General features: G+C 40.7%; 1 protein-coding gene across 1 annotated transcript in view; it reads left to right on the forward strand.

Moving 5' to 3' along the window:
• The first annotated feature begins 480 nt into the window (after positions 1-480).
• Positions 481-26,220, forward strand: part of YWHAB (tyrosine 3-monooxygenase/tryptophan 5-monooxygenase activation protein beta) — a 29,391-nt gene continuing 3,651 nt past the window's right edge. The window contains exons 1-5 of the mRNA XM_007530870.3: positions 481-669; positions 18,869-19,171; positions 21,296-21,419; positions 23,053-23,216; positions 25,687-25,782. Of these exons, the coding sequence (XP_007530932.1) occupies positions 18,872-19,171; positions 21,296-21,419; positions 23,053-23,216; positions 25,687-25,782 (684 nt within the window). The 5' untranslated portion in view covers positions 481-669; positions 18,869-18,871. The remainder of the gene's footprint in view (positions 670-18,868; positions 19,172-21,295; positions 21,420-23,052; positions 23,217-25,686; positions 25,783-26,220) is intronic.

A 26,220-nucleotide genomic window follows, 5' to 3' on the forward strand; every position in this document is an offset into this window, starting at 1 on the left:
AATTGTCCTAAGCCTCGGACAGTATCAGGAACCATATCAGGGTGGGCTGAGCGCCCACTAGCCGGGAGTCTGTGGGCCTGGCCGAGCAGCCCCGAGCCAGAGCAGAGAGGGGGAGCTCCAAGGCTCGCCCACACCCCCCAGCTGCCCCGAGCCGCAGTTCTTGGAAACCGCCCCCCAGCACCCACCCCTCCTCCTCTTTCCGCTCCCCCACCCCCATTTCCGTCCCCCTCTGCCAGCCTCCACCTAGCTCCCCGCCCGGACCCCGCACTCTCCCCTGTCCACTGCCTGACGGCCGGGCCGCCCTTCTTCCTCCTCCCTCCGCAGCCCGAGACCCTCCCAGGCGGCCAAGACAACCCCGTGCCCCGCAGGGCCAATGAGGATCTAGCGCAGGGCGGGGCGGGGCTTAGGCCGGAGCGGAAGTGGTGATCGGAGCGGAAGTGGAGCTGCTGCCACCGCCACCGCCGCCGCCGTCGCCGCCGTCGCCGCCGCCGCCGCCGCCGCTGCCGCCGCCGCCGATCCGGGAGCCGGGCTAGTTGCTGCCGCAGCTGCTGCACGCCGCCGCCGCCGCCGCCGCAGGAGGAGGAAGAGGAGTGGGCTCGGGAAGGAAGCGGTCATCGCGCTCGGCCCTTTGCTCGCTAGTGTCTTTACCCCCTTTGTAGTCCTCCCACGGTGAGTGCAGCGCGGGGTCCGTCCGGGGACGGGCCCAAAGCCCCCTCGAGTGGGGGAGACGGCGAGGGTCCCCCAGCCGCGGGTGGGTCCGGGGGGCCACTGCGCGCCACCTCCGCCCTCGCGGCGGCCTGGCCTGGCCGCGGCCCCTCCCTGTTTCCGGGGCCGGGCCCGTCGCCGCCCGGAGCAGCCCAGGCTGCCTCGCTGCCTGCTGTCCGGCCTGGAGGGCGGGGTGCGGCTCGGTGCCGGGGCGAGCCGAGTACGAAGGGGCCCGGGAACCCGGCTTCCTGGGCGCGCCCTCTCCTCCCTGCTCGCCTTGGGCCCACACGACCCCTCCCTGCGTCTTGGGCGGCGTGAGAACGGTCCCTTTGAATCCCTGTCACCTTGCTTTCCGGTTTCTAGAAATTAAAAAAAAAAAAAAAAAAGAAGAAGAAAAGAAAAATCGAACCAAATGCGGGCGAGTTCTGAGCCCCGGAGCCCCTGCAGGGCTCCCCCTGGGTGGGTGAGGGCTTTAACCTTGGGAGCTGGCAGAGGGGAAGCCCCCTCCCACTTTGCAGCAAAGCCATTTCATCATTGCTCACTGGCAGGATCCGAGATTTCCTGGGAAGCACTGGGTTGAGGTTTGAATCGAGAAAATTCATTTATTGGAACCGGTTACTGATTCAAGCCGGATTCGGGGGGGGGGGGGGAGAGTCAGAATCTGAGAACGTTTTCCCACGATATTTTGCCGTCTTTAAAATACCAGTCTTTTGTGTTCTTGTCCCCAAACCCCCCCCCCATTCTCCATACTAGCACGTTTTTCAGCCAGAAATTTGCCTATTTTGCCCTCCCTGATGATGGGAATGGGTGCAAGTGATTTGGACCCCTTTTCTACAGATAATGATCTTCGTCTTTTGCAAATGGAGAACTTGTAATGGGGGTATTCAAATGTGGCAGTATCGATAAGATAATTTGCCAACCTTTCTGTAAAAATCCGTGTCTCTTGTTCTTGCCTTTTCTGTTTTTCTCTTCGGTAAGGCTAAATAGCATCAGGCTTTGATTTTACCTGCCCTGTGTGGAAGACAAAATTCACAGTGTGATATTTTATGAACATGGAGAGGTAGGTGGCCAAAGGAGCCAAACCAGCAAAATGTAACCCTTGTAAGAATGTGAAAATTGCCTGCATTTCTGACTCCACTTCAATCATATAAAACCACCACATGCAGTTTATAGAATTGAACACGTGGCTACTGTGCATTTTTCATTTTCCTGTTGGAATTTTATTTGTATAAATGTTACCTTATTCTCAAGGATTTGCTTGTTGTTTCCTTTGCAGACCACTTCTTGTTTAGGAATATCTCCATTGTCAGAGCCCTCATTTTTCTATGTCCCTAGCAGCACACAAGATGATGGTGAGGCTAAAACCTGTCAGTTTTACTGGACCAAATTTAGAATTTTAATGTGGTTTTCACAATATGTTTAATAATCCCATAGCTGCTGAAAATTTCCTTGGCCTCTCCTTTTTCAGTGAGATAAATAAGTCACCCATCTAGTTTTCGGATTGAATATCCTCATTTATTAGTAGCAAATATTTATGTACTGTCAGACCCTAGAGGATGGCTCCTACCCTGTAATCTTAAGTACATTTCCCATCATGCAGTGCTTGTGTGATGTTGAAGCCATTTTAGAATTGGAGCTCTATAGATGCGGGAGGCTGTTTCCATAAAACCAGGCTGAACAAATAAATTCCCATGATGCTAGTTCCACAGCATGGTCTCCAGAGATGTGGGCCATTGCAAAAAGTGCGGTTTGTCCATTTGGCTGTAATGACAGAAATAGCCAGAACACTAGGCTTGGAATTAGATAAATTTGTTCAGGTCTTGCTTGCAACATTTTCTATCTGATCTTCATATTACTTAACTTCTCGTCTTAGTTTCTAGAGCTGTCATGAGGCCTTTTAAAATAAAGCTCTAAATTGTTAAATTTAATGTTAAGTTTGTGGGTTTATTTTTCAGTTGCAACATTCATTATTAATGGCTTTTTTCCTTCCAGTTGCATTCTGATGAGGCCTAACCTTGCTTTGTATACAATACTGTCTTCAAGAAAAAAATGACATAAATTTTATATCGTGTATAGCATCTTCCATCTTTCTGAACCCATCTTATTTATATAATGAAAATGATAATCTTTCATGTGACAAACTGAGTAATTAAACATCTGAGCTATAGTTGTGCCCTAATAAATGCTATTTTACAATGATTATAAATATGTACATCTATAAGCATAGCATAGACACATAGAATTTGTCCATTTGTGATTTTTCAAGGTGGTATCAACAATTAATCTGTAATAATAGCTACTACCATATATTGTTGACTATGTGCCAAGCTTCATTCCTAAACACTTCACACTCCTAACAGAATTTTCATAATAATCAGGGATAGGTAAGTACTGTTAACCACAATAATGGATGAAGAAACTGTGACAGAAACTAAATAATTTTTCCAGGAAAGAATACTGAAGTGCTGAAGCCAAGAATCAGATCCAGGTATAATAGCTTTAATGGTATATTTCTGTTCATGGCAGAGCACCACATGTGTGTCTTTCAGGTAAATACCATTTTGTGTGTGTGTGTGTGTGTGTGTGTGTGTGTGTGTGTGTCCGTCCTGTGAAAGTGTATGTGCTTGAACAGAAATACTAACAAATCTTGAAGATAGATATATTGTAGTTTATTGGTTGCAGATATATTCATTCTAGCAGACAGAGGTGCAACTGCAGGTGTGCATCCACCTGCAGTGTGAGGGAAAGCCTGCAGCTTGCAACACATCAGGAAGAAGGTTCATTTTTACTTTATGGTACACTATTTCATTTATCAAGTCCCAGGTTTTTCAGTCTGCTCAGGACCATCACTGTTTTCACTGATCATACTGTTACTACTACTGTGATACATACTACTACTGTAGAATTGCAAATTTTCCATATTTTGTTGGGAAAATAAAGGACTATATCCAGTGCGTAGGAAGCTCTGAATTATGAAATTTGCTATATTGTGCTACCTGCTTTTTTTTTTTTAGTGTCATCAAACTAAGCAGTTATCCTTTAGAGAAGATAACTTTGGAGAAGGGGCTAAAAGCTACTCATAAAGAAGCTTTAAAGTACTAGTTTTTCCTATATATTTCCTAGAGTGAAGTGATAATTCACACTATTTAGGGGTCAAGAAATTAGGCACAGTAAGGAACTAGACTCTCAACCATGAGGTCCTGAGTTCAATCCACGGCAGCACATGTACCAGAGTGATGTCTGGCTATTTCTCTCTCTCCTCCTATCTTTCTCATTAATAAATAAATAAAATCTTAAAAAAAAAAAAAAACATTAATTCAGGGGCCAGATGGTGGTGTACCTCGGTGAGCACACATTTTTTTTTTTTTTTTTTTTTAACCAGAGCACTGTTCAGCTCTGGCTTATAGTGGTGTGGGGGATTGAACATGGAACTCTGGAGCCTCAGGCATGAGAGTCCCTTTGCATAACCATTATGCTATCTACCCTCCGCCCTAGCACACATGTTACAATGCACAAGGACCTGGGTTCAAGCCCCTGGTTCCCCACCCGGGGGGGAATCTTTGCAAGTGGTGAAACAGGACTGTAGATGTCTTTTGTCTCTCTCCCTCTCTATGTCCCCCTTTCCTGTCAATTATTGGCTGTCTCTATCCAATAAATAATGATGGTAAAAAAAAAAAAAAATTAGGCACAGAAATTCTTAAGTTCTAGCACCATTTTGGTCTCCATATGAATACTATAATCCTATCAGTACTCATCATCTATATATGATGATGGAGAAATTAACAGCAAAATTCTGAGAGTTCTTTTAAGAGGAATACTTAGGGAGAAAGAATAGACTAAACCACTTTCTGTTTTGTGATACATGTGCTAAGAGCCAATCATCTCACTGCTTTATCTGTCAAAAGATAAAATGTAGGTATAGTTACGTTTGTAATTACAGTGAAGTTGATCGGATTGCTTTGAGAAAGCAAACTGTAGGTAAATGAGATATTATTTAAGTTTGTCCCTGTACTAGTTAATTTATTTCATTGTTTTCCTTAAGAGACCCAACAATAAAAGTTATTTCTGAACGGCCTTGATTGCAGATGGAGGCGACAATAAAATAGATTTAAACCCTGGGCCTTGTTATTCTTTGCCCATAAAACTTAACTTAAAGCTTGTCTGACAATCTGATGAGTTTTGGGCATATGTTTTTTTTTTTAGATCTTTATTTCACCTTTACTTTTTTATTATTTTAAGATTATTTATCACCTATTTAATGAGTTGGACAAAGAAAGAGAGCAGATTAACACTTGTGAGTAAGCAATGCTGTGGATAAACCTGAGGCTTCTCTTAGACAATTGCCAAACAATTTACCTACTCAAATAATTTTCTTTTGTGGCCCAGGAAGTGGTGCAGTGGATAAAGCATTGAGCTCTCAAGCCTGGAGTCCTGAGTTCAATCCCCAGCAGCACATGGACCAGAGTGATGTCTGGTTCTTTCTCTCTCCTTTTTTTCTCATTAATAAAATTTTTTTAAAAAAAAATTATTTCTGGAAAGGCAGTACTCTCACTTTTACTTTTAAAGTTAGATAAAAATTAAGAAAAATTATAAAACCTTGCTATAATAACTTTGGATTTTTTTATTCTCTTTTGTTGCCCTTGTTTTACTGTTGTAGTTACTATTATTGTTATTGATGTCATTGTTGTTGGATAGGACAGAGAGAAATGGAGAGAGGTGGGGAAGACAGAGACAGGGAAAGAAACCTGAAGACTTGTTTCACTGCCTGTGAAGTGACTCCCCTTCAGGTGGGGAGCCAGGGGCTCAAACCGGGATCCTTACGCCGGTCCTTGTGCTTTGCTCCATGTGTGCTTAACCCACTGCACTACCACCCAACTACCTGGATTTTGTATATATATTTTATTTATTAATAGGAATGATAGGAGGAGAGAGAATGAACCAGGCATCACACCAGTACATGTGCTGCCGGGGGTTGAACTCGGGACCTTGTGCTTGAAAAGTTCAGTGCTTTATCTGTTGCGCCACCTCCCGGATCACGTTTTTTTTTTTTTTTTTTATTGTTCCTAAAAACAATAAAAATTGTCCTTAAGCAAGCACTGAGAATCACAGTAGATCTTTAGGAAATGGTGACTTACAGGAGAAAGAGCATGTACCAGTCATACCTATGTGGCCCCGAGTAAGTTACTTTTGGTGTTTATAAAGGGAAACAATGATATCACCATCACAGGAGCCTTACGGCTGAAATGAGTTGATTTAAATCTTTGTCTTGCACATTTAAGCAGACCATAGATTATGGACGTATTTTAATTTACTAGACCAGTTTGGGTATGTTGTATTGGACGTGAACAAAGGAGATGGACAGAAAATAACCAAAGATCTTATTGAAACTCATTTTTTGGAGGGTTGAGCACACCTTACAGTGTGTAAGGACCCAGGTTCAAACCCCCTGTCCCCACCTACAGGGGTGAAGTTTCACGAGCGATGAAGGAATGCTACAGGTGTCTCTGTCTCCTCCTTTCCTCAATTTCTCTTTGTCTCTATTCAACAATAAAAAGCACCTCAGTTTGAGTCAATAAATATAGTGATTGATTAGATAAGACACATTAATTTTAAAAAAGTGTTTGCAGACTGGGAGGCTGACCAGTGGTAGAACACACAGCTTGTATATATGTGGTTCTGAGTTTGATTCCTGGCACCACATATTCTGGAGTGCTGCTTTGGTATTTTCTCTCTCCTTATGTTGGTAAATACATTTATATAACTTTATATAAAAATTATAACTATATAAAAACAATAAATTTAATAAAAATTAAAACAATAAATTTAATTAAAATTAAATAATTTATATAACTATAAAATTATACGTATAAAAATTTTATATATAAATTATATAAAAAGTTTAGGATTTAAAATCTTAATTTCTAAGATTGATAATCTTTTGATTAGAGCTGAGATGTGCTTTTTAAAAACTATTCTATAAGGATGAATACATGCAGTATTTTGTAAATCAGATGTTGTCTTCTTAACTCTGTCCACCTAGGAAATAATAAAAGCTTTTTTCATTTCAAAAAACAAAGCAATTAATCAGATAGTTTCATGTTGAGTGTGATAGGCATTGTGCTATGCATTAGCCACCCAGAAATAAAAGTCTAGGTTCCTACCTTAAGTTCACAGGCCAGTATGGGAGGCAACAAAGAAAGTATATAGTAAATATCTTCAGTGACCATCTGCTTTTAAGACTTTCACGTAGAATATACAATAGCCACCATTTGGGAGCTCTACAGTGTCCTACATATTTTATATTGTGAACTAATTTGCTCCTTGCAAGTAGGATCCTTAAGTAGATCTGCCTGCTTAATACATGGAGAAACACCTTTACAAAGGTCAGGTAGCCTGTCTGGAGTTGGTTTATGGTACTGATAAAATTGAGCTGGGTCATTCTGTTACATAGCCAGGCTCAAAGCTTTGGACCCTTATACTGAAGGTTAACTGATTGGACGGTCTTTTCAGAATTAGCAGGTTGTGTTTTCAAATTGATATTTTAAAGTCAGATCAGTTTATTGCCATATTCTGTTCATTTGTGTGGCCTTGGACATATCACTTAATAAACACCTGTTTTAAGTTTAGTTGTAGCTAGCTGAACACAATGATAGTATCCAGCAACTTTTGTGGAATAAAGGAAGGGATTTTGAAATATAAGTGAAGTTTCTCTGAACAACTCATTGTTCATGGACATCAGTATTCTTTTGTATTTTAGACTTGTTGTGTTTCATTTTCCGACAAAACATGCAAATGTTTGAATGAAATTAAATTTATTACTGGACTATTGAGTTTTGTGTGTGGAATGGCATACAGACATTTTTAGAGTGGGTGTTTTTTAGTGAGTAGTTTCTCAAGAGCCAGGAGTACTTTACTTTTTCTAGATAACACCCACTAACCACCTGGTCCCACTGAGTTTCTCAGTCCCTCCTGCAGTAGCTTGGCATCCGTTTTTCCTACAGCCGCGTGACTCCAGGAGTGTGATTGTGACTTTATGGTGTTAAATGTTCTATGTGGAATGTTACATCTGAAAATGTGTGACTTAAGAACCTGCATTTTTAATCCTTCTGTCATTTTCCTCTCCATAATCATATCTCATTTCTTTTGCCTCCAGGGTTATCGCTGGGGCTCAGTGCCTACACTACGAATCCACTGCTCCTGCAGCCATTTTTATTTTTATTTTTATTTTTTTGGATAGGACAGAGAAATTTTGGAAGTGCAGGTATTGTTTCCATGTGTGATCATTTCAACATACTGGATTATATGCATATATATATATATATATTTTTTTTTTTTTTTTTTTTTTTACTTGCTACCAGGGTTATCACTGGGGCCTGATGCCAGGACTACAAATCCACTGCTCTTGGCTGCCATCCCCTCCCCTTCTTTCTTTCCCCCCTATTTATCTGATAAGACAGAGAAATTAAAAGGGGTGGGGGAGATAGAGGAGAGAGAATGATAGACACCTGCAGACCTACTTCATCAATCATGAAGCATCCCTTTGCATATTGGGTACAGGGGCTCAAACCCAGGTGCATCACCACCCAGCCTCTTGAGTATTTGCCTGTTAACCCTTTCCTCTGACTAGAATTATCTGGCATCTTGTTTAATTAGTATCTAATCATGTTTCTTTTTTAATGTCAGTGTTTCAGGAAACTGAGATTCAGAGAAGTTCTATTTTAAAAAATCTTTATTTCTTCTTAGAGGCTGAGGTATGTAGGTAGGGCTTTTCTAAAAAAAAAAATCTTTTTTACATGTTTCATATTGAGGCTTCAGTCATTCTGATCAATGGTAGATAAATGGAATCATCGTTTAAAATGTTAGCAGACTAGGGTGGTAGTGCCAGTGGTAGTACAGACTTCATGCCTGTGGCACCAAAGACTTGGTTCAGTCTCCAACATCACCTTAAGCCATAGTGAAGCAGAGTTCTGGTTAAAAATAAAAATAATAGGGAGTTGGGTGGTAACACAGCGGGGTAAGCGTGGTGGTGCAAAGCACAAGGACTGGCGTAAGGATCCCAGTTCGAGCCCCCAGCTCCCCACCTGCAGGGGAGTCACTTCACAAGCAGTAAAGCAGGTCTGCAGGTGTCTGTCTCTCCCCCCTTTGTCTTCCCCTCTCTCCATTTCTCTGTCCTAGCCAACAATGACAACATCAGTAATAACTACAACAATAAAACAATGGCAACAAAAGGGAATAAATAAATATTAAAAAATAATAATACAATCTTAACAAACTCAATTTTAGCTCAGTATTTTAGAATTGAACATGTTCTTTCTACTTCCTTTACAGTGATTTTAAAAATACATGTAGTAGCAACCAATCATCTCCCACGCCTAATCTCCAGCCTCCCTCTACCTCCAATTTTGAATGTCTGTTTTGGCCTCTAGGAAATGGCCTCTCTGTATTCTACCCTGACTAGAAACTATCTCTTGGCAAATAATTAAGATAGAAGAGCTCAATTGGTTCATCAATAATCTTATATTCACATTTACTGTCTGATGTACTGTTTTATAAATGAAACATTTACTGTAAATGTTTCATTTATATGAAGGAAATTCTGATTATTTTGTGAGCACCTTTAAAATTAGGATATTCTTTAGGGGATATTTTATAAAAGTGAAATACTGTTGTGCAGCTTATCCCCATCCCCATCCTTCACATCTATTTTCTCTATCTTTCTGAGACATTAAATCACTTCTTTTAATGGCCATTTAATCTTGGGTCATCTCTTAAACAATTCCCCGGTTCTTCTTTAGATTATTTCCAGCTTTTCACTTAGCACTACTAATTTTAATCAGTGAATGTTTCCTAATCTGAGGCACCATCCAGAGGCTTGAGCAGATAGGCAACATTCCTCACTTGACAGGTACTTGAGATCTGTTCTGAAGCATGTCAGTGTCTTCCCGGTCTGTGCTCAAAGCAGACAAACAAAACACTCCTGACCCCACTGTAGAGATACCACTGGGTCTCTGGTATGTTTGCCTGCTCTGGTATAAGTGCCAGAAGCCAGATGACAAGGCAATTAAAAAAATTTTTTTTAAATTTTATTTATTGGATAGGGACAATCAGAAATCAAGAAGGAGAGGATGAGAGATAGAGAGACACCACTTGTGAGGCTTTCCCCCTGCAGGTGGGAACCAGGGGCTTGAACCTGGTTCCTTGTGCATTGTAACGTGGGCTCAACCGGGTGTGCCACCACCCAGCCCCAACAAAGCAATTTTTAAGGCTTTTTAGAGGCTCTCTTACGGATGTTTTTCATGATGGGACCTTGATCTCAAGAAAAGTTCAGGTTATAAACCATAACTACTTGATATCTCTAGGAAATCCAGTTAGGAATGAATGGATAAAAGTGTTGCAGTTATAGAGAGAAAGCAGAACCATAGGAAAAATGAGCTAGTATGTAAATATAGATAGTTATAGAAATAATGACCAACCCGTATCTGTGATCTTGGGAGAACTAATGTGATTTCCAGTGGAGGGATGGGAACGCAACTCTAGTGTGCAATTATACCCCTGTTATCTTACAGTTTTGTAAATCAATATTAAATCACTTATGAAAAATTAATCTTAAAATGTGTCACAGCCTGCATTGATGGATAGAGTAGAATTGCCATTTTAATTCACATTTTATGGGCTAAAACAGTGATGTGGAAGTATTGTGAAAAGAATATTAGTAATTTATATTTGTTTTACACTATGCCTTAAAAAAAGTTTCACATTTGTTATTTTTTATTCACTGGTCCTCGTCTTCAAAGCACCTCTTATGAAGTAGGTGCTGTTATCTTTCTCCCTATCTCTCTCTTTTGCCTCCAGGTTTATTGCTGGGACTTTGTGTTTGTAAGTGGCACTATGAATCTACTGCTCCTGTGTGTCCATTATTTTGATTTATTTATTTATTTATTTTTATAGGACAGAGAAATTGAGAATGATGGGGAAGATAGAGAGGGGGAGAGAAAGACACCTGCATGTCTGCTTCACCACTTGTGAAGTGACCCCCTCCCGCTCGCAGGTGGGAGCCAGGGGCTCAAACAGGATCCTTGCCTGGGTCCTTGTGCTTGGTACAAGGTGCACTTAAGCCAGTGTACCACTGTCTGGAGGGGGCCATGCTGTTATCTCCAGTTTATAGATCAGAAGACAGATGTAGATTCCATATTACATTTATGTTGCCTTTCTGCCATACAACATACAGGTAGCCTGTATTCTTCTAGTAATACTTCATTCAATAAAGCAACAGTTACTTAGTATTGCTTTGGGATTTAATTCAATTTTTAAGCACTAAGTCAGAAACACATCTTTAGAGATACCCATACAAACTGTTTATAAGTGGCATGTGCCGTAGAACATACAGGATCTAGACATGAAGCCCTAGTCAGTAGTAGATGGCAAGTGTATGAACTCATGGGTGGGGAAGATTGGTAAGGGCTCGGATTGTCGGGGAAGACTTTCTAGCCTAAGGCAGGAAGCACATTGGAATGCATTTTAGATAAAGAGAACAACAACAGCAGTATCAACATGTGTGAGCATGACATTAGTAGGGAATTCAGTGCTGTCTGGCCTAAGAGAAAGATACATGTTGGAGAATGGTGGAAGAAAAAGCCTGGGAGTCGGGCTGTAGCGCAGTGGGTTAAGCGCAGGTGGCGCAAAGCACAAGGACCAGCATAAGGATCCCCACCTGCAGGGGAGTCGCTTCACAGGCGGTGAAGCAAGTCTGCAGGTGTCTATCTTTCTCTCCTCCTCTCTGTCTTCCCCTCCTCTCTCCATTTCTCGCTGTCCTATCCAACAACAACTACAACAATAAAACAACAAGGGCAACAAAAGGGAATAAATAAATAAGATATTTTTTTAAAAAAAGCCTAGCAGATAAGGTAGAGCCAAGTTATAAAGGATTTTGAAAGCGATGTAGTTTATATTTAAAGCTTTGTAGTGGGGATCAGGCGGTGGCGCAGTGGTTTAAGCGCATGTGGCGCAAAGCGCAGGGACCGGCGTAAGGATCCCCGTTCGAGCTCCCGGCTCCCCACCTGCAGGGGAGTCGCTTCACAGGCTCACAGGCGGTGTCTATCTTTCTCTCCCCTTCTCTGTCTTCCCCATCTCTCTCCATTTCTCTCTGTCCTATCCAACAACGAATTGCATCAACAAGGGCAATAATAATAACCACAACGAAGCTACAAAAAGGGCAACAAAAAGGGGGAGGGGGAATGGCCTCCAGGAGCGGTGGATTCATGGTTCAGGCACCGAGCCCAGCAATAACCCTGGAGGAGGAAAAAAAATAAATAAATAAAGCTTTGTAGCTTAAATCTGTTGAAGTGACCAAAAAGTCTATGGAAGTTATTAAATAAGGGTAAAGGCATGACAGAGCTGTTCTGAAGTAGGGTTCAGAAGTCCAGAGAATGAGGGTGCAAACATTAGAATTTAATGTGCTAAAGAGCCAAGCAGTGGTTCACCTGGTTGAGTGCATTTGTTAGAATGCACAGAAACCCAGGTTCAAGCCTCCAATCCCCATCTGAGAAATTCAACACATGCATCAACAACTGTATATACTGTAAAACAATCCACCCAATAAAAAAATGAAAGTCATCTTCACCTAATCTTGGGTGGAGCTTGAAATAATCATGTTAAATGAGATATGTCAAAATGAGAAGATAAATACTGGATTATCTCTTACGTGGATAAAAAAGATAGATATATTTTGATACTAAAGAAATGGGCTGGGACAGGGTGATGGTGCACCTTGTTAAGCACATGTATTACAATGCTTAAGGACCCGGGTTCGAGTCCCTGGTTCCCACCTGCAGTGGTGAAGCAGGGCTGCAGCTGTCTCTGTGCCTCTCTCCCTCTCTATCACCCCCTTTCCTCTTGATTTCTGGCCGTCTCTATCCAATAAATAGATAAAAAAATTTTTTAATGGGCTAAGATGTTTTTAGTACAAGTTCATCAAAAATACAATGATTTCTACATATGACACTAGTCAGACTTAGTGATTTAACACTTCACTGAGGAGCGTGGCATGTAAGCTTTGTTCTGAAGAATTTTGTATGCAGAGTAAAAGGAAAAGGTAAAGAGTGACTTAGTGAGCAGACATACAGGAAAAAGCACATGCTGTGCTTAAGAATACTTTAGGCAGAAACATGGTGTATAGAAGACATGTTTGAGGGGGTCGGGCGGTGGCGCAGTGGGTTAAGCGCATGTGGCGCAAAGCAAGGACCGGCTTAAGGATCCTGATTCGAGCCCCCGGCTCCCCACCTGCAGGGGAGTCGCTTCACAGGCGGTGAAGCAGGTCTGCAGGTGTCTGTCTTTCTCTCCCCCTCTCTGTCTTCCCCTCCTCTCCATTTCTCTCTGTCCTATCCAACAACGAATAACATCAACAATGACAATAATAATAACCACAACGAGGCTACAACAACAAGGGCAACAAAAGGGGGGAAAAATGGCCTCCAGGAGTGGTGGATTCATGGTGCAGGCACCGAGCCCAGCGATAATCCTGGAGGGAAAAAAAAAGACATGTTTGAGGCAACGGCCAGGAAAATAAGCCTTCGCTGGTATGGGTGGGGTAGGGGAAGGAATCTGATTCTACTCTAGGCTGGAAGGAACTTTGAAGAATCTTGAGCAGGAAGTGCTCAAAAAAAAAAAAATCAGTGCTTTAAGAGAGATTCTCATATGAAAGAACTGAAGGGGGCTAAAGATAATGAGAGACTAGGGAGCCGCCGGGCGGTAGTGCAGCGGTTAAGTGCATGTGGGGCAATGCGCAAGGACTGGCGGAAGGATCTCGGGTCGAGCGTTGGCTCCCCACCTGCAGGGGAGTCGCTTCACAAGCCTTGAAGCAAGTCTGCAGGTAGGTGTCTGTCTTTCTCTCCCCCTCTCTGTCTTCCCCTCCTCTCTCCATTTCTCTCTGTCCTATCCAACAACTACAACATCAATAACAACTACAACAATTAAAAAAAAAAGGGCAACAAAAGAGAATAGAAAATGATGAGAGACTGGTAACAGTTGAACGAGTAAAGCATTATGGATAGGAAGTTTATTTAAATGTAGAAATGGGAACAATTTAATTTCTCCCTTGACTGCTGCCTTCCTTCAAACTGCTGGCTGTTGTGTAACCTATTTCCTGTTGAAATTGGTCGAGCTTCTTCAAAATCCATGTTATATAAGTCAAAAGTTACATAAGCAGTAAGCATCAGGACATTCAGCTATGGATTTTGCCTATTGTTGGTTGTGTGTGTAATTTAAAAAAAAAAAAAAACTTAAACATGGATAAATGGGTACACATCTTTTAAAAAAAAAATTTTAATATTCCCTTTTGTTGCCCTTGCTTTATTGTTGTAGTTATTATTGTTGTTATTGATGTCGTTGTTGGATAGGACAGAGAGAAATGGAGAGGAGGGGGAGACAGGGGGGGGGGGGGGGAGGAAGACATCTGCAGGTGGGGAGCCGGGGCTCGAATCCGGACCCTTAATGCCGGTCCTTGCGCTTTGCGCCACGTGCACTTAACCCGCTGCTCCCTGGGTACACATCTTTTAAGGCATGTATCCAATTTTACCATATCATCAGGTGGTTTTCAGTATCCAAGAGCTCTTACAATGATCCCCAAGATATTTGAAATAGTTGGCTTCAAACCAGGAAGGCCGTGTTTTATTTTGAGAAATGGGGCATGTGTATTTTGGAGGTCCCAGAGCAGTTACAATTCTTTGGAGAGAGAGATTCAAATTTGAATGTTTGGGAGTGGTGGGGAAGGAGGTTTGGGAATCAGGAAGGGTCAAAGAATTTCGCGGCATCCATCAGCTGTGTTTATTCTTTGTATTCCTCCATACTACAAATGATGGCTTATCTCTGAATTGGCTTTTGGCCAGTACATTAGTAGTTATAATTTTCCCTAGGTAGATTGACATTGAGCGTTTCGTGAACTTTGTTGTGCGCCATACTAAGTGACTGCTAGCTTCGAATTAGTCTACAGACTGGAAAGTTCCTAATGTTCGTTGGAACTCAAGCTCTCTCTGCTTCTTACTTTTAAAAAAAAACAATGAAGTAGGTATTTAAGGATGTACATATTGTCCGGCTCTGGGAGACTTTATTGGAGGTATATAGTTTTAAGTCCATGAATTGTATATTTTTGGTGTACTAGTGTTAAAGTAGTCTAGATAATGTTGTCAAGTAGGTTTTAACAACCTCGGCATCACAATGTTTTACTCAAGACATCTTTTCCCCCTGCTATGGCCACTCTAGGTCTATAGGAATCTGACTATATGATTACTCAGTGACTAAGACTAGAAGTCCCACCATTTTTGTGATAGCGCCATCAAGAACATGTGGCTGCTGTAAATGAGAGCCTAGGGAACCTCTTGTAGACTTTTTTACAGTCCCAGTCTGGACGTAGCATGATCTCTTATTTCATTGGACAGAATAAGCCATATGACCCATTGTGAGTGTAGAGGGTGTACCGGAAATGTAGGACAAATGGATTATTTCATGAACACCATTATCTGCCACAGTCTCACTCTAGATATCTGAAGATGTCAGACAGATCAAAGTTAACTGAATGTAAACCTAGAATTATCAAGTCTTACATAGAACACAGTCCTGAATATAAATAGGTAATGGTAGAAGGAAGAAAAATTGTAGTTTTGAAGAAGAGAGCCAACTCTGAATTGTTCATGTTTGAGATATATCTTACTGTTTTGCTCTAATAAGACATGTGCCAAGATTCTGACTGTAAAGTTTCTTTAAAATACAGAAATAACTTCAGACAAAACCATTTTGCAGTTTAAAAATTTATCAATCATTTTAGAATCTTAAATTGTGAAACCAGTAATGAAACAATTTGTTTTTTTTAAGATACTGATATATATTGATACTGTGTGACATAATTATGTTTATGTTAAATAAGCTTAAACCAGCATTACATAAAAGCAATCTCTTATTAGTCCTTAAGTATTTTTTTAGTTATATGTAACTGCAATTGTTGGGGAATCTACTGAGAAGGTGAATCATTTAAGAGATATTCACTGATTGGTGTAGAAAGGTTTGTTAATGATAAGATTTTTTTTTTTTTGCCTCCAGGGTTATCACTGGAGCTCAGTGCCTGCACTATGAATCTGCTGCTCCTGGAGGCTTTTTTTTTTTTTTTTTTGTCATTTTTTATTGGATAGGACAAAGAGAAATTGAGAGAAGAGGGAAAGAAAGACACCTGCAGACCTGTGAAATGATCCCCCCAACTCCTCACACAGGTGGGGAGCTGGGGGCTTGAACCAAGATCTTTGTGTAGGTTCTTGCATTTCATACCTAACCCTGTGCACTACTGCCCAGCCCAAGAATTTTGTCTTTTGCAAAAACGCTTGTTTTTTGCAGCTAGGATCTTTTAGATGTAATTTTTATTATCGGTGATTTAACACTAGTTTACAGAATTACAAGATTTTAGAGATATACTTTCACACCTATGTATGTATGTATGTATGTGTACAACTTTTTTTAAATTTATTTTTTATTTAAGAAAGGATAAATTAACAAAACCATAGGACAGGAGGGGTACAACTCCACACAATTCCCACCACCCAATCTCCATATCCCATCCCCTCCCCTGATAGCTTTCCCATTCTCTATTCCTCTGGGAGCATGGACCCAGGGTCATTGTGAGTTGCAGAAGGTGGAAGGTCTGGCTTCTGTAATTGCTTCCCTGCTGAACATGGACGTTGACTGGTCGGTCCATACTCCCAGTCTGCCTCTCTCTTTCCCTAGTAGGGTGGGTCTCTGGGGAAGCGGAGCTCCAGGACGCATTGGTGGGGACTTCAGTTCAAGGAAGCCTGGCCGGCATCCTGATGGCATCTGGAATCTGATGGGAAAAGAGTTAACATACAAAGCCAAACATGTGTACAACTTAACTGCATTCACATCAATGTTGCTATACCTCTCTTCCTTTTCCTCTCATAAACACTAGTTTTCACAAAGTTCTCAAGACTGCATTGTTACTTTTTTTTTGTAAGATCATTTGCTTTAATGATCTGTAGTCTACATATGAATGAAACTGTTCAGTGGTCTTTTACCTCTTATTTTATTTAGAATAGTCAACTGCAGTCCTATTCATTTTATCCCAGATACTATAGTATTATTTTTAATTGCAGAGTAGTAGTTCATCACATCTATATCCTATAATGTTTTTGTCCAGCCACCTGCCTGCCAGTGGGTATTTAGGTTGACTGCATATTTAGGTTATTTTGAATACTGCAGCTATGAACATAGATGTGGCTTCCCCCACCCCCTCCTTGGCCCCAGTGCTGCTCCTAGCAGCCACTTTTCCCCATTTTATTGAATAGGACAGAAATTGAGAGAAGAAGGGGAGGTAGAGAGAGAGAGAGAGAGGCACCTGCAGACCTGTTTTGCTGGTTGTAAAGCATCCCCTCTGCAGGGAGCCGGGGCCCGAACCTGGATCCTTGAGCTGGTCCTACTAATGTGTGCCTAACAGGGTGTGCCATTGCCCAGGCCCTATGAATATATCCTTTTGAATGAGTGCTTTCATGTCCTTTCGTTATATGCCCTGGAGTGGTATTACTGAATCATAAGATACTTGGGTTGTAGGAAAAGTCATGACACATTTTTCTATGCAAAAACGCATCATAACTTTTCTGACAACCCAGTATTTTTATTAAGTATTATTATCCTCATACTGTTCTCTTTAGGGGCAGCCCCAGTTTTCATTCCTACCAACAATGTACCAGAGGTTTTTTAAAAATATTTTTATGATCTTTATGTATTGGATAGACACAGCCAGAAATCAAGAAGGAATAGGGAGATAGGGAGAGAAATAGAGTGACACCTACAGCCCTGCTTCACCGCTTGCAAAGCCTTCCCCCTGCAGGTGGGGGGGGGGACCAGGGGCTTGCACCTGGGTCCTTGTGCACTGTAACATGTGCAATCAACCAGGTGTGCCACACCCCGCCCCCCAGAGTTTTTTCTCCACACTCCTGTCAATACTTGCTTTCAACCTCAAAAATAATTTAAAGTTACTCAGTTGTGGTTTGGAGTTCATCTGCAGTACATATTGTCTTCTGTAGCTTAAACCACGTATAAAGTTAGTGCTTGATACTTATATATAACGCTTCCAACCTTTTGATACACCATCACATATTAGGTTTTGTTTTTCTTCATAGCAGCCCTGTAGAGAGTTGGGAGTACTATTCTCCAGTAAGGAAACTGAACATCTCAGAGGTTAGAAGACTTCATCAGCGTCATACCACTTAGACAGACATAGCAGAGCTGGTAATTCTAGAGAGTCAGATCTGCCTGCCCTTAGTTTATGCACTTTTCTGTTGTTACTTTTAGAATGTGGTTATTAGCAAAATGCAGAAGATAGGATAATGATGGTTTCTGTTTTTTACTTAGGCATTTACTGCTGTGCTGGGGAAATGAACCCAGGCCCTTGTGCATGTGCAATACAGCTGAATTACCGTCTTCACCCAATATTTTATTCTGTAATTTTTGAGAGGGAGAGACAAACAGGTCACTACTACGCTATTCACTGAGTTTTCATTTTGTTCTTGGTGTTCCCATGTGATCTAAGCTTAATCCCAGAGCATGGAGGGGCCTGGGCTCTTCCTGATGTCACTTCCTTGGGTGCTCCAAATCTTTGGATTGTTTGAAACAGTCATCACACTTCAGGTGTTTATCCCTATAAGCTGGGAGTAAAAATAAATCTGATCAAAACTAGGTAATTCTCAAAGGAAGTAAAGAACATATATTTAGCACAAGCTTCTAAAGAACTAATTGTTAAACAGTGTCTGTATTTGAGGGTAGATTAGGTTAGTAGAGGAAAACACAGTCTCTAAAGACAGAGGCCTGGGTTCTGACTGTGTTATATAGACCGGCTGTGCTGCTTGTCTTCTCTGAATTTCCATATCTTTACCTCAAAAAACAGGTAAGGGATTATTGTCAACATATCTGACTTTAGGACTGTTGGGAAAATTAACTACAATGATAAAAAGACTTAACACTAAGCTCTTGTCAATATTGTTGAAGGTGGAGTTCATATTTAGGTGTTTTGTTTTTTTAATTTTTTTTTAATGAATTTCTTTTCAGATGTCCATTTCTTGGGTTCTAAAGCCTGCCATCTGCTTTTTCTTTCTTTTTGCATTGCTCTCAGGGAATGACCATGGATAAAAGTGAGCTGGTCCAGAAAGCCAAACTCGCCGAGCAGGCTGAGCGCTATGATGACATGGCTGCAGCTATGAAGGCAGTCACGGAGCAGGGACACGAACTCTCCAATGAAGAACGAAATCTGCTTTCTGTTGCCTACAAGAATGTGGTTGGTGCTCGCCGTTCTTCCTGGCGTGTCATCTCCAGCATTGAACAGAAAACAGAGAGGAATGAGAAGAAACAGCAAATGGGCAAAGAGTACCGTGAGAAGATAGAGGCAGAACTGCAAGACATCTGCAATGATGTTCTGGTAAGAGACTGGTGTTTCTGTTTTAAACAGTGATGTCTAAGTAGTGTTAATTTAATGTACAAACACAAGCTCTTAAACAGCTTATGTGGAAAGGTGGCTGAATAGACCAAGCAGCTGCAAACTATTTGCACCTAATTTTTAAGCATAAGATGTGATTTTTCTCACCTCTTACTTGATCAGTGTGTGCTCATCACTTATGGGGTATTTTCCTTTCTCTTCAAAAGACCTGTGAAAAAGGAGCATTTATCAGTATCCCTCTCTCTTTAGAAATTGAGGCTAGGTTGGTAGGATTTATGATACTGGGTTACTGGAAAAGTCATGACGCATCTTTGCATAGAAAAAAATATGCCATGACTTTTCTGACAGCCATCAGGTCAATAGAGGTAGCCACAGATAAGATATTCTAGCTACTATTCTGAATAGTGACAACAGATGCCACTTCCAGTAGGGGAGACAGGAGCAACCAAACTGAGCTGCCTTTCAGCCCCTCCCTCCCTCGCCATGCCATCACAGTCTGAAGTTCTATTTCTGTCCAGTAGTTAGGCACATTTGTCAGTCCAGACCTACATTCCAAACATTAATCAAGAGTCCTGTGGACATGATCTTCTCCTGTGTTCTGCGTAAGCCTTAGTCAAATGAGTGATTCCTAGTTGCTTTCACTTTGCCCACAGTCTTGGGTTGTATGGGAAGGATATATATCCTAGAGCAAATCATGAACATAACTGTCTTTCCCTGGTACCCTGAGCCCAATGGGAACTTTTTTTTTCTTCCAGGTAAAACAAGGTAAAAATGAACAGGGCTGCTTTGAAGGGAAAAAGAATTCACACTTGTGGATCTGTCTTCTCCCCTGTTGATTGCCTCTCTGCCCATGACACCTTTCTTTTGAAAGGCAGTATAAAGCTTGTTAGCCATCAGGCACTACTTCTCTTCCTGAACCCATAAGGAGCTACACCCTGTCTGCCTGCAAAGAATATTAAAAGCAACTACTGCCAGTTGCATCTTTTTCTGTTTGATTGATTCAACCCCCCTTATAGCTAAGCTTTTACATTGAGCTTCTCTTTAAAGACTTAAGTTGTTAAGAGTGTAATGACTAAATTTGTTGCCTGTTGGTAATTTGGGGGTTTGTTAATGGTGCACTAATTCCTGAATGTTAGGTACATCTGGTATTCAGATGAAGTATGGCATGCAGTCCAAGGGCAAGAAAGTTCCATAATTCCTGAAATGTAGACCAGCTTTTAAGAGCATCTGAAAGAATGTGAAGAAAAGTATGGTACTTACTGCCTCTTAACCAGTTTTTCAGGATGACACATTCTAAAACAACTCTTCGAAAATATTGCTCTGTATACGAAGCTTGGACTCCTTCAGAACTGCTTTTGTTGTAAGCATAAATGTTTAAAGGAATTTATTATTAATAATAGTACTAGCTACTTTTTGAGTGCTTACTGTGTGCCAGGCAGTGTGCTGAGCACTTTTGTGCACTGGATCATTTTCTTTATAATGACCTTAGGAGATGGCTATTTACTAAGCGTCCCTCTTAGACTGCGGAAACAGACTAGGGATGATTAAGTATTTGTCCAAGGCCACAGGATTTATACTCATGTCTGATTGATTCTACACTTAGTTTTTGGCAGTTTTGCCCTACTATCACCCTTTTCTTACAGAATGTAATGATTCTTATTCCTCTAGTTATAGAATACAAACAAGTTCATTGTTTTAAAACAAAACAATAGGGCAGTGGAGTATAAATAAGAAAGTGAAAATTGCATCTAACCCTGTCATCCACAGAACTATTACTAACATTGATAAATATGTTAATATTAAAATAGGACTTGTGTGGTATTGATAATCTACTTTTTCATTCAGACTTTTTTCATTCCATCATATGGCTATACTTTAATCAGCTCCTTGTGGTTGATCAAAGTGATTTTTAACAGAGGAATACAAGCATCTGCTGTTATAACGGGCTAAAAACCACTTTAAAACATTGGGTGAAAAAAATGTGTTTTTTTTTTTAAATTTTCATAAACACCGTTTAGAAGTGATAGTATATATCTTGAATCTCAAACACAGCTTTAACATAAAGATAATTTCTAGGCTCTTAATGAAATGTAAATCATTTTTTAGGAGCTGTTGGACAAATATCTTATTCCCAATGCTACACAACCAGAAAGTAAGGTATTCTACTTGAAAATGAAAGGAGATTATTTTAGATATCTTTCTGAGGTGGCATCTGGAGACAATAAACAAAGTAAGTAACTTTAAAAAAAAAAAAAGGAACCAGTAATAGAGTCATGTCCTTGATAATAATTTTAAGTTTGTGCCTTGTTTGTTTACCACAGCCTTGTGTTGACCAGTGATAAAATGAAGTATGGAAGTGACAAATCAAAGTGTATCTGGGGAACATTGTAAATGTGATGTAGTAATGGATTGTGGGAAAAATCATAACACATTTTTGCATAGAAAACCATCATGACTTTCCCAACAACCCAGTAGTTTACTTAAAGAAATCTGTGGGGGCTGGGTGGTAGCTCACCAGGTTAGGCGCACAGGGTGCAAAACACAGGGACCCTGGTTTGAGCCCCCGGCTCCCCACCTGTAGGGGGGTTGCTTCACAAGAAGTGAAGCAGGTCTTCAGTTGTCTATCTTTCTCTCCCCCTCTGTCTTCCCCTCCTCTCTCAGTGTTCTCTCTGTCCTATCCAAAACAGCAACAACAATGGAAAAAAGTATCACCTTCAGGAGCAGTGGATTCCTCTGAGCCCCAGCGATAACCCTGGAGGCAAAAAGAAAAAATCTGCATCCTGAAGATTATCTGGTAGTTCTCCTTTTAGAGTTGGACCTTCAAAATGTTAGCATGAAACCATCATAGTACATAGTGGGGCTTAAAAAAAAAAAAATCCCACAAATGTTACTGTGATGGTAATAACTGTAATTTCTTCTTTATCATCTGCCTACTCTGTGCTAAATAATTTAAAGTCTTATTTCTCACACAACCTTAGGGTCTAAATGGGCATCTTATCTTTCAGATAAAGATACCAAGACTCGGGCCAGGTGGTGGCACACTTGGTTGAGTGCACAAGGACCCAGGTTCAAGCCCCTGGCGCCCACCTGCCAGAAGGAAAGCTTTGCGAGTGGTGAAGCAGGGATGTAGGTGTCTCTCTGTCTCTCTTCCTCTCTATCTCCCCCTTCCCTCTCAATATCTGGCTGTCTCTTTCTAATGAACAATAAATAAAGATTAAAAAAAAAAAAGATGGGGTTGGGCGGTAGCACAGCGGGTTAAGCAAGCGCACATGGCGCAAAGTGCAAGGACCGGCTCAAGAATACTGTTTTGAACCCCAGGCTCCCCACCTGCATGGGAGTCGCTTCACAGGCAGTGACGCAGGTCTGCGGGTGTCTCTCTTTCTCTCCCCCTCTGTCTTCCCCTTTCCATTTCTCTCTGTCTTATCCAACAACGACAACATCAGTAACAACAACAATACAACAACAAGGGCAACAAAAGGGAAAATAAATAAATAAATATATTTTAAAAGAAAGATACCAAGACTCAAAGAGGTTTGCACATCAAGCCTCATACTAGTGAAGAGAAGTGTGATTTCAAGTTTGGGTCTGTTTCTAGTGTCCATGATTTCCCACTGGAGTATATTGTTTTCCATGTATATCTTGTTATAGGTTATTTCTGTATTTCTTAACTGCTTTGCTAGTCTGCATTTTTGCCAGACTGCATTGGCTTAGAATGATCATTTAACAAATAATTGTTAACAATGATAGAAGCACTGACCTTTCCTTTGATAGGTCATTTATTCCAGCCCAGGTGAGGAATATCATTTGATAGGATGCAACCTCTGAAAGAGCCTCACCTTCACTATTTGTTTCCTTTCTTACAGCCACTGTGTCGAACTCCCAGCAGGCTTACCAGGAAGCATTTGAAATTAGTAAGAAAGAAATGCAGCCTACACACCCAATTCGACTTGGACTGGCGCTTAATTTCTCAGTCTTTTACTATGAGATTCTAAACTCTCCTGAGAAGGCTTGCAGTCTGGCAAAAACGGTGAGAAAATAAAAAGACTCTGTGGCTTCTGACCACAGTAAGACAGTACTTATGCTCATTAATAGCCAAACATAACTCATTTTCTTGGACTTTTGAAGGTTTCCTGAGGGTAGGTGTTTATTTTATGAAATAAAGGCAAACCTAATATTTTTATGTATTGTTACTGTTTTTTGTTTTTTTTTTAACTGCTAAATTTCTTGTTTGATTATTTAGAAGGGGTAGATAGAAAACTCAGGATGAAGGTGGTTTGCTTCTTGGCAAGCTTTGGACTATAGACTTTGACTATATAGTTTCATTCTTTTTTTTTTTTTTAACTTCTTCAATATTTTTTAATTCCATTATAACAATATATATAATAATTACAGTGAGTCAGATATACCAAGAGTCATATTAAATTTCCCATTAATGTGTCATAAAAATACAGATCTTGGAGGCCAGGTGGTGGCACACCTGGTTGAGCACATGTGTTACAATGCGCAAGGACCCAGGTTTAAGCCACCAGTCCCCACCTGTAGGGGGAAAGCTTCATGAGTGGTAAAGCAGGACTACAGGTGTCTCTCTGTCTCTTCCTCTCTATCCCCCCATTACTCTCAATTCCTGGCTGCTTCTATTCAATAAATAAATAAAGATAATAATAAAAAAACAGATCTCTCTATATATTGTCATAATACTGTTTCTGTTCTATGATGCCCACCTGACCCCATACATAAAAGAATGAGGACCATGAAGGGCTTCACTTACAGGATATCAGAGCTTTAATTTATCCTGTCTGGGACATGAGACCCCTCTTGTGTTCTAGATGAATTCTTCTCCACGGGGTTGGTTGTGCTCCCTCCTCTGCTCAGCCAGTGGCTCTCATACATTTCCCCTAGCAGTAATTTATTCACATGTCTTACATGAAACCTTACTAACTCTACATTCTCAAGGACAGGACCATTGTACGTGGTGTTATATGGGTATTCTACATCTGTATATAATTTCATTCTTTACCAAGATTTGAGGTTATGACCATGCTAATAAAATAAATCAGACCGTGTTTTCTTTGAATGCTGGGTAATCCATCTCCTTTTGGTAGCCCAGCTATCTTTTCTACATATTTTTGTTATCTTGAAACACCATTCTTAAGGGTGGTTTTTTTTCTTTTCTTTTTTTTTAATTTCTTTATTGGGGAATTAATTTTCCCCAGAGTCTTTTACTTTGGTGCTATACGCCAATTCCAGTTCAGGTTCGACTTGTGTTGTTGTTGTTTTCTGATCTTGTTTTTCAACTTCTGCCTGACAGTGAGATCATCCCATATTCTTCCTTCCGTTTCTGACTTATTTCACTTAACATGATTTTCTTTTTTAATTTGGAAAAAATAAATGAATTCTCAAAAATGTATCACTAAGAGAGTTGGGCGGCAGCACAGCGGGTTAAGCGCACGTGACGCAAAGCGTAAGGACCGACATAAGGATCCCAGTTCGAGCCCCTACTCCCCACCTGCAGGGGAATCGCTTCACAAGCAGTGAAGCAGGTCTGCAGGTGTCTATCTTTCTCTCCCCCTCTCTGTCGTCCCCTCCTCTCTCCATTTCTCTCTCTGTCCTATCCAACAGCAACGACATCAATCTTAACTACAACAATAAAACAAGGGCAACAAAAGGGAATAAGTAATAAATATTTTTAGAAAATATATCACTAAATAAAATCACCTAAAGGTGTATACGCAACCTTAATCCCTTTTATCCAGACATTTTTGAATTTTAATTTAGAAGGTGGTGTAGAGGTGGGGGCCAGCAAAATAGCTCATCTGGATAGTGCTCTTGCTTAGCCATGCACTCAACCCAGGTTTGAGCTCAGCCTACTACATTGGTGGGAACTTTTAATACTGTAGTACCTTTCCACTTTTCTGTTTCTGTGTCTGTCTGGAAAAAGTTGCCCTAGAGCTGTGAAGCCCTGGCAGTGACCCCAAAAAGGGAGGGTGGGGTAGCTCACCAGGTATATCCTTGACATTGCCATATACAGCCAGCCTACTTTCAAGCCTCAGCTCCATATGAGAGTCACAGTGCCACCACAGGAATCTTTTTTCTCTGTTTCTGAATGAAAGAGCATCCTTCCTGGAACAGTGAAATTATGTGTGTATGAAGCCCTAGCCCTGCTCCCCCCAAAAAAAAAAAAAAAAAAAAAGACTTCTAGGAATGTATTTGGTAAAAAAAAAAGAAAAGAAAAATGATGTGAAATTGTACAAAATTAACAAACCAGTTTACTAGATACAGTAAGGTTTTTATTCAGGGAATTTTTGTTAGTTTGTAGACATTCTACTTTGTAAACATATGTAATAACGTTTGCTGAATAACTGGCAAACAGGGCAGTAATCTAGATTTCCCAAACTACTTCACAATAAGAAAATATGTCTTTATTTGCTAACAAGAAAATTGGGCTGTAGACCTACGTTAAAGAATCTGAATTATTTGCTAAATGCTCTTTGTTTTAGGCATTTGATGAAGCGATTGCTGAATTGGATACCCTGAATGAAGAGTCTTACAAAGACAGCACTCTCATCATGCAGTTGCTCAGGGATAATCTCACTGTGAGTACTACTGACTTCTTCATTCTTAGTGACCACTTTTGTATTGAAAAAAAATAAAATCTACTCAGAGGGTAAAAGATAAAGACTATTGCTTGGGGTTTATAAAATGATAGGTTTATAAGTACACAAAAATCATGATGGGAAAATAGGAGAGAAAAAGCTAGTTAGACATGTGGCAGGAGCCATTAACCCTTAAACTTAGTTCACCAGAATTCAGCTACAACATGCACGGATCCCTGGAGAAGAAGGAGATGACCAGACAAAGGGTGAGCAGGAGGGAGTAAAGAAAAAGCAAAAGGCGAAAAAGGGCTAAACTTCTTCAGAGGCTTCCTTAAGTGTCTTTCTTTTTTCTTTCTCTTCTTTTTTTTTTTAAAGATTTTATTTATTTATTAGTGAGAAAGATAGAAGAGGGAGGGAGGGAGAGAGAGAGAGAGAGAG

The sequence above is a fragment of the Erinaceus europaeus genome, chromosome 1 (genome assembly GCF_950295315.1).
Source record: "Erinaceus europaeus chromosome 1, mEriEur2.1, whole genome shotgun sequence".
Classification (NCBI taxonomy): Eukaryota; Metazoa; Chordata; class Mammalia; order Eulipotyphla; family Erinaceidae; genus Erinaceus; species Erinaceus europaeus.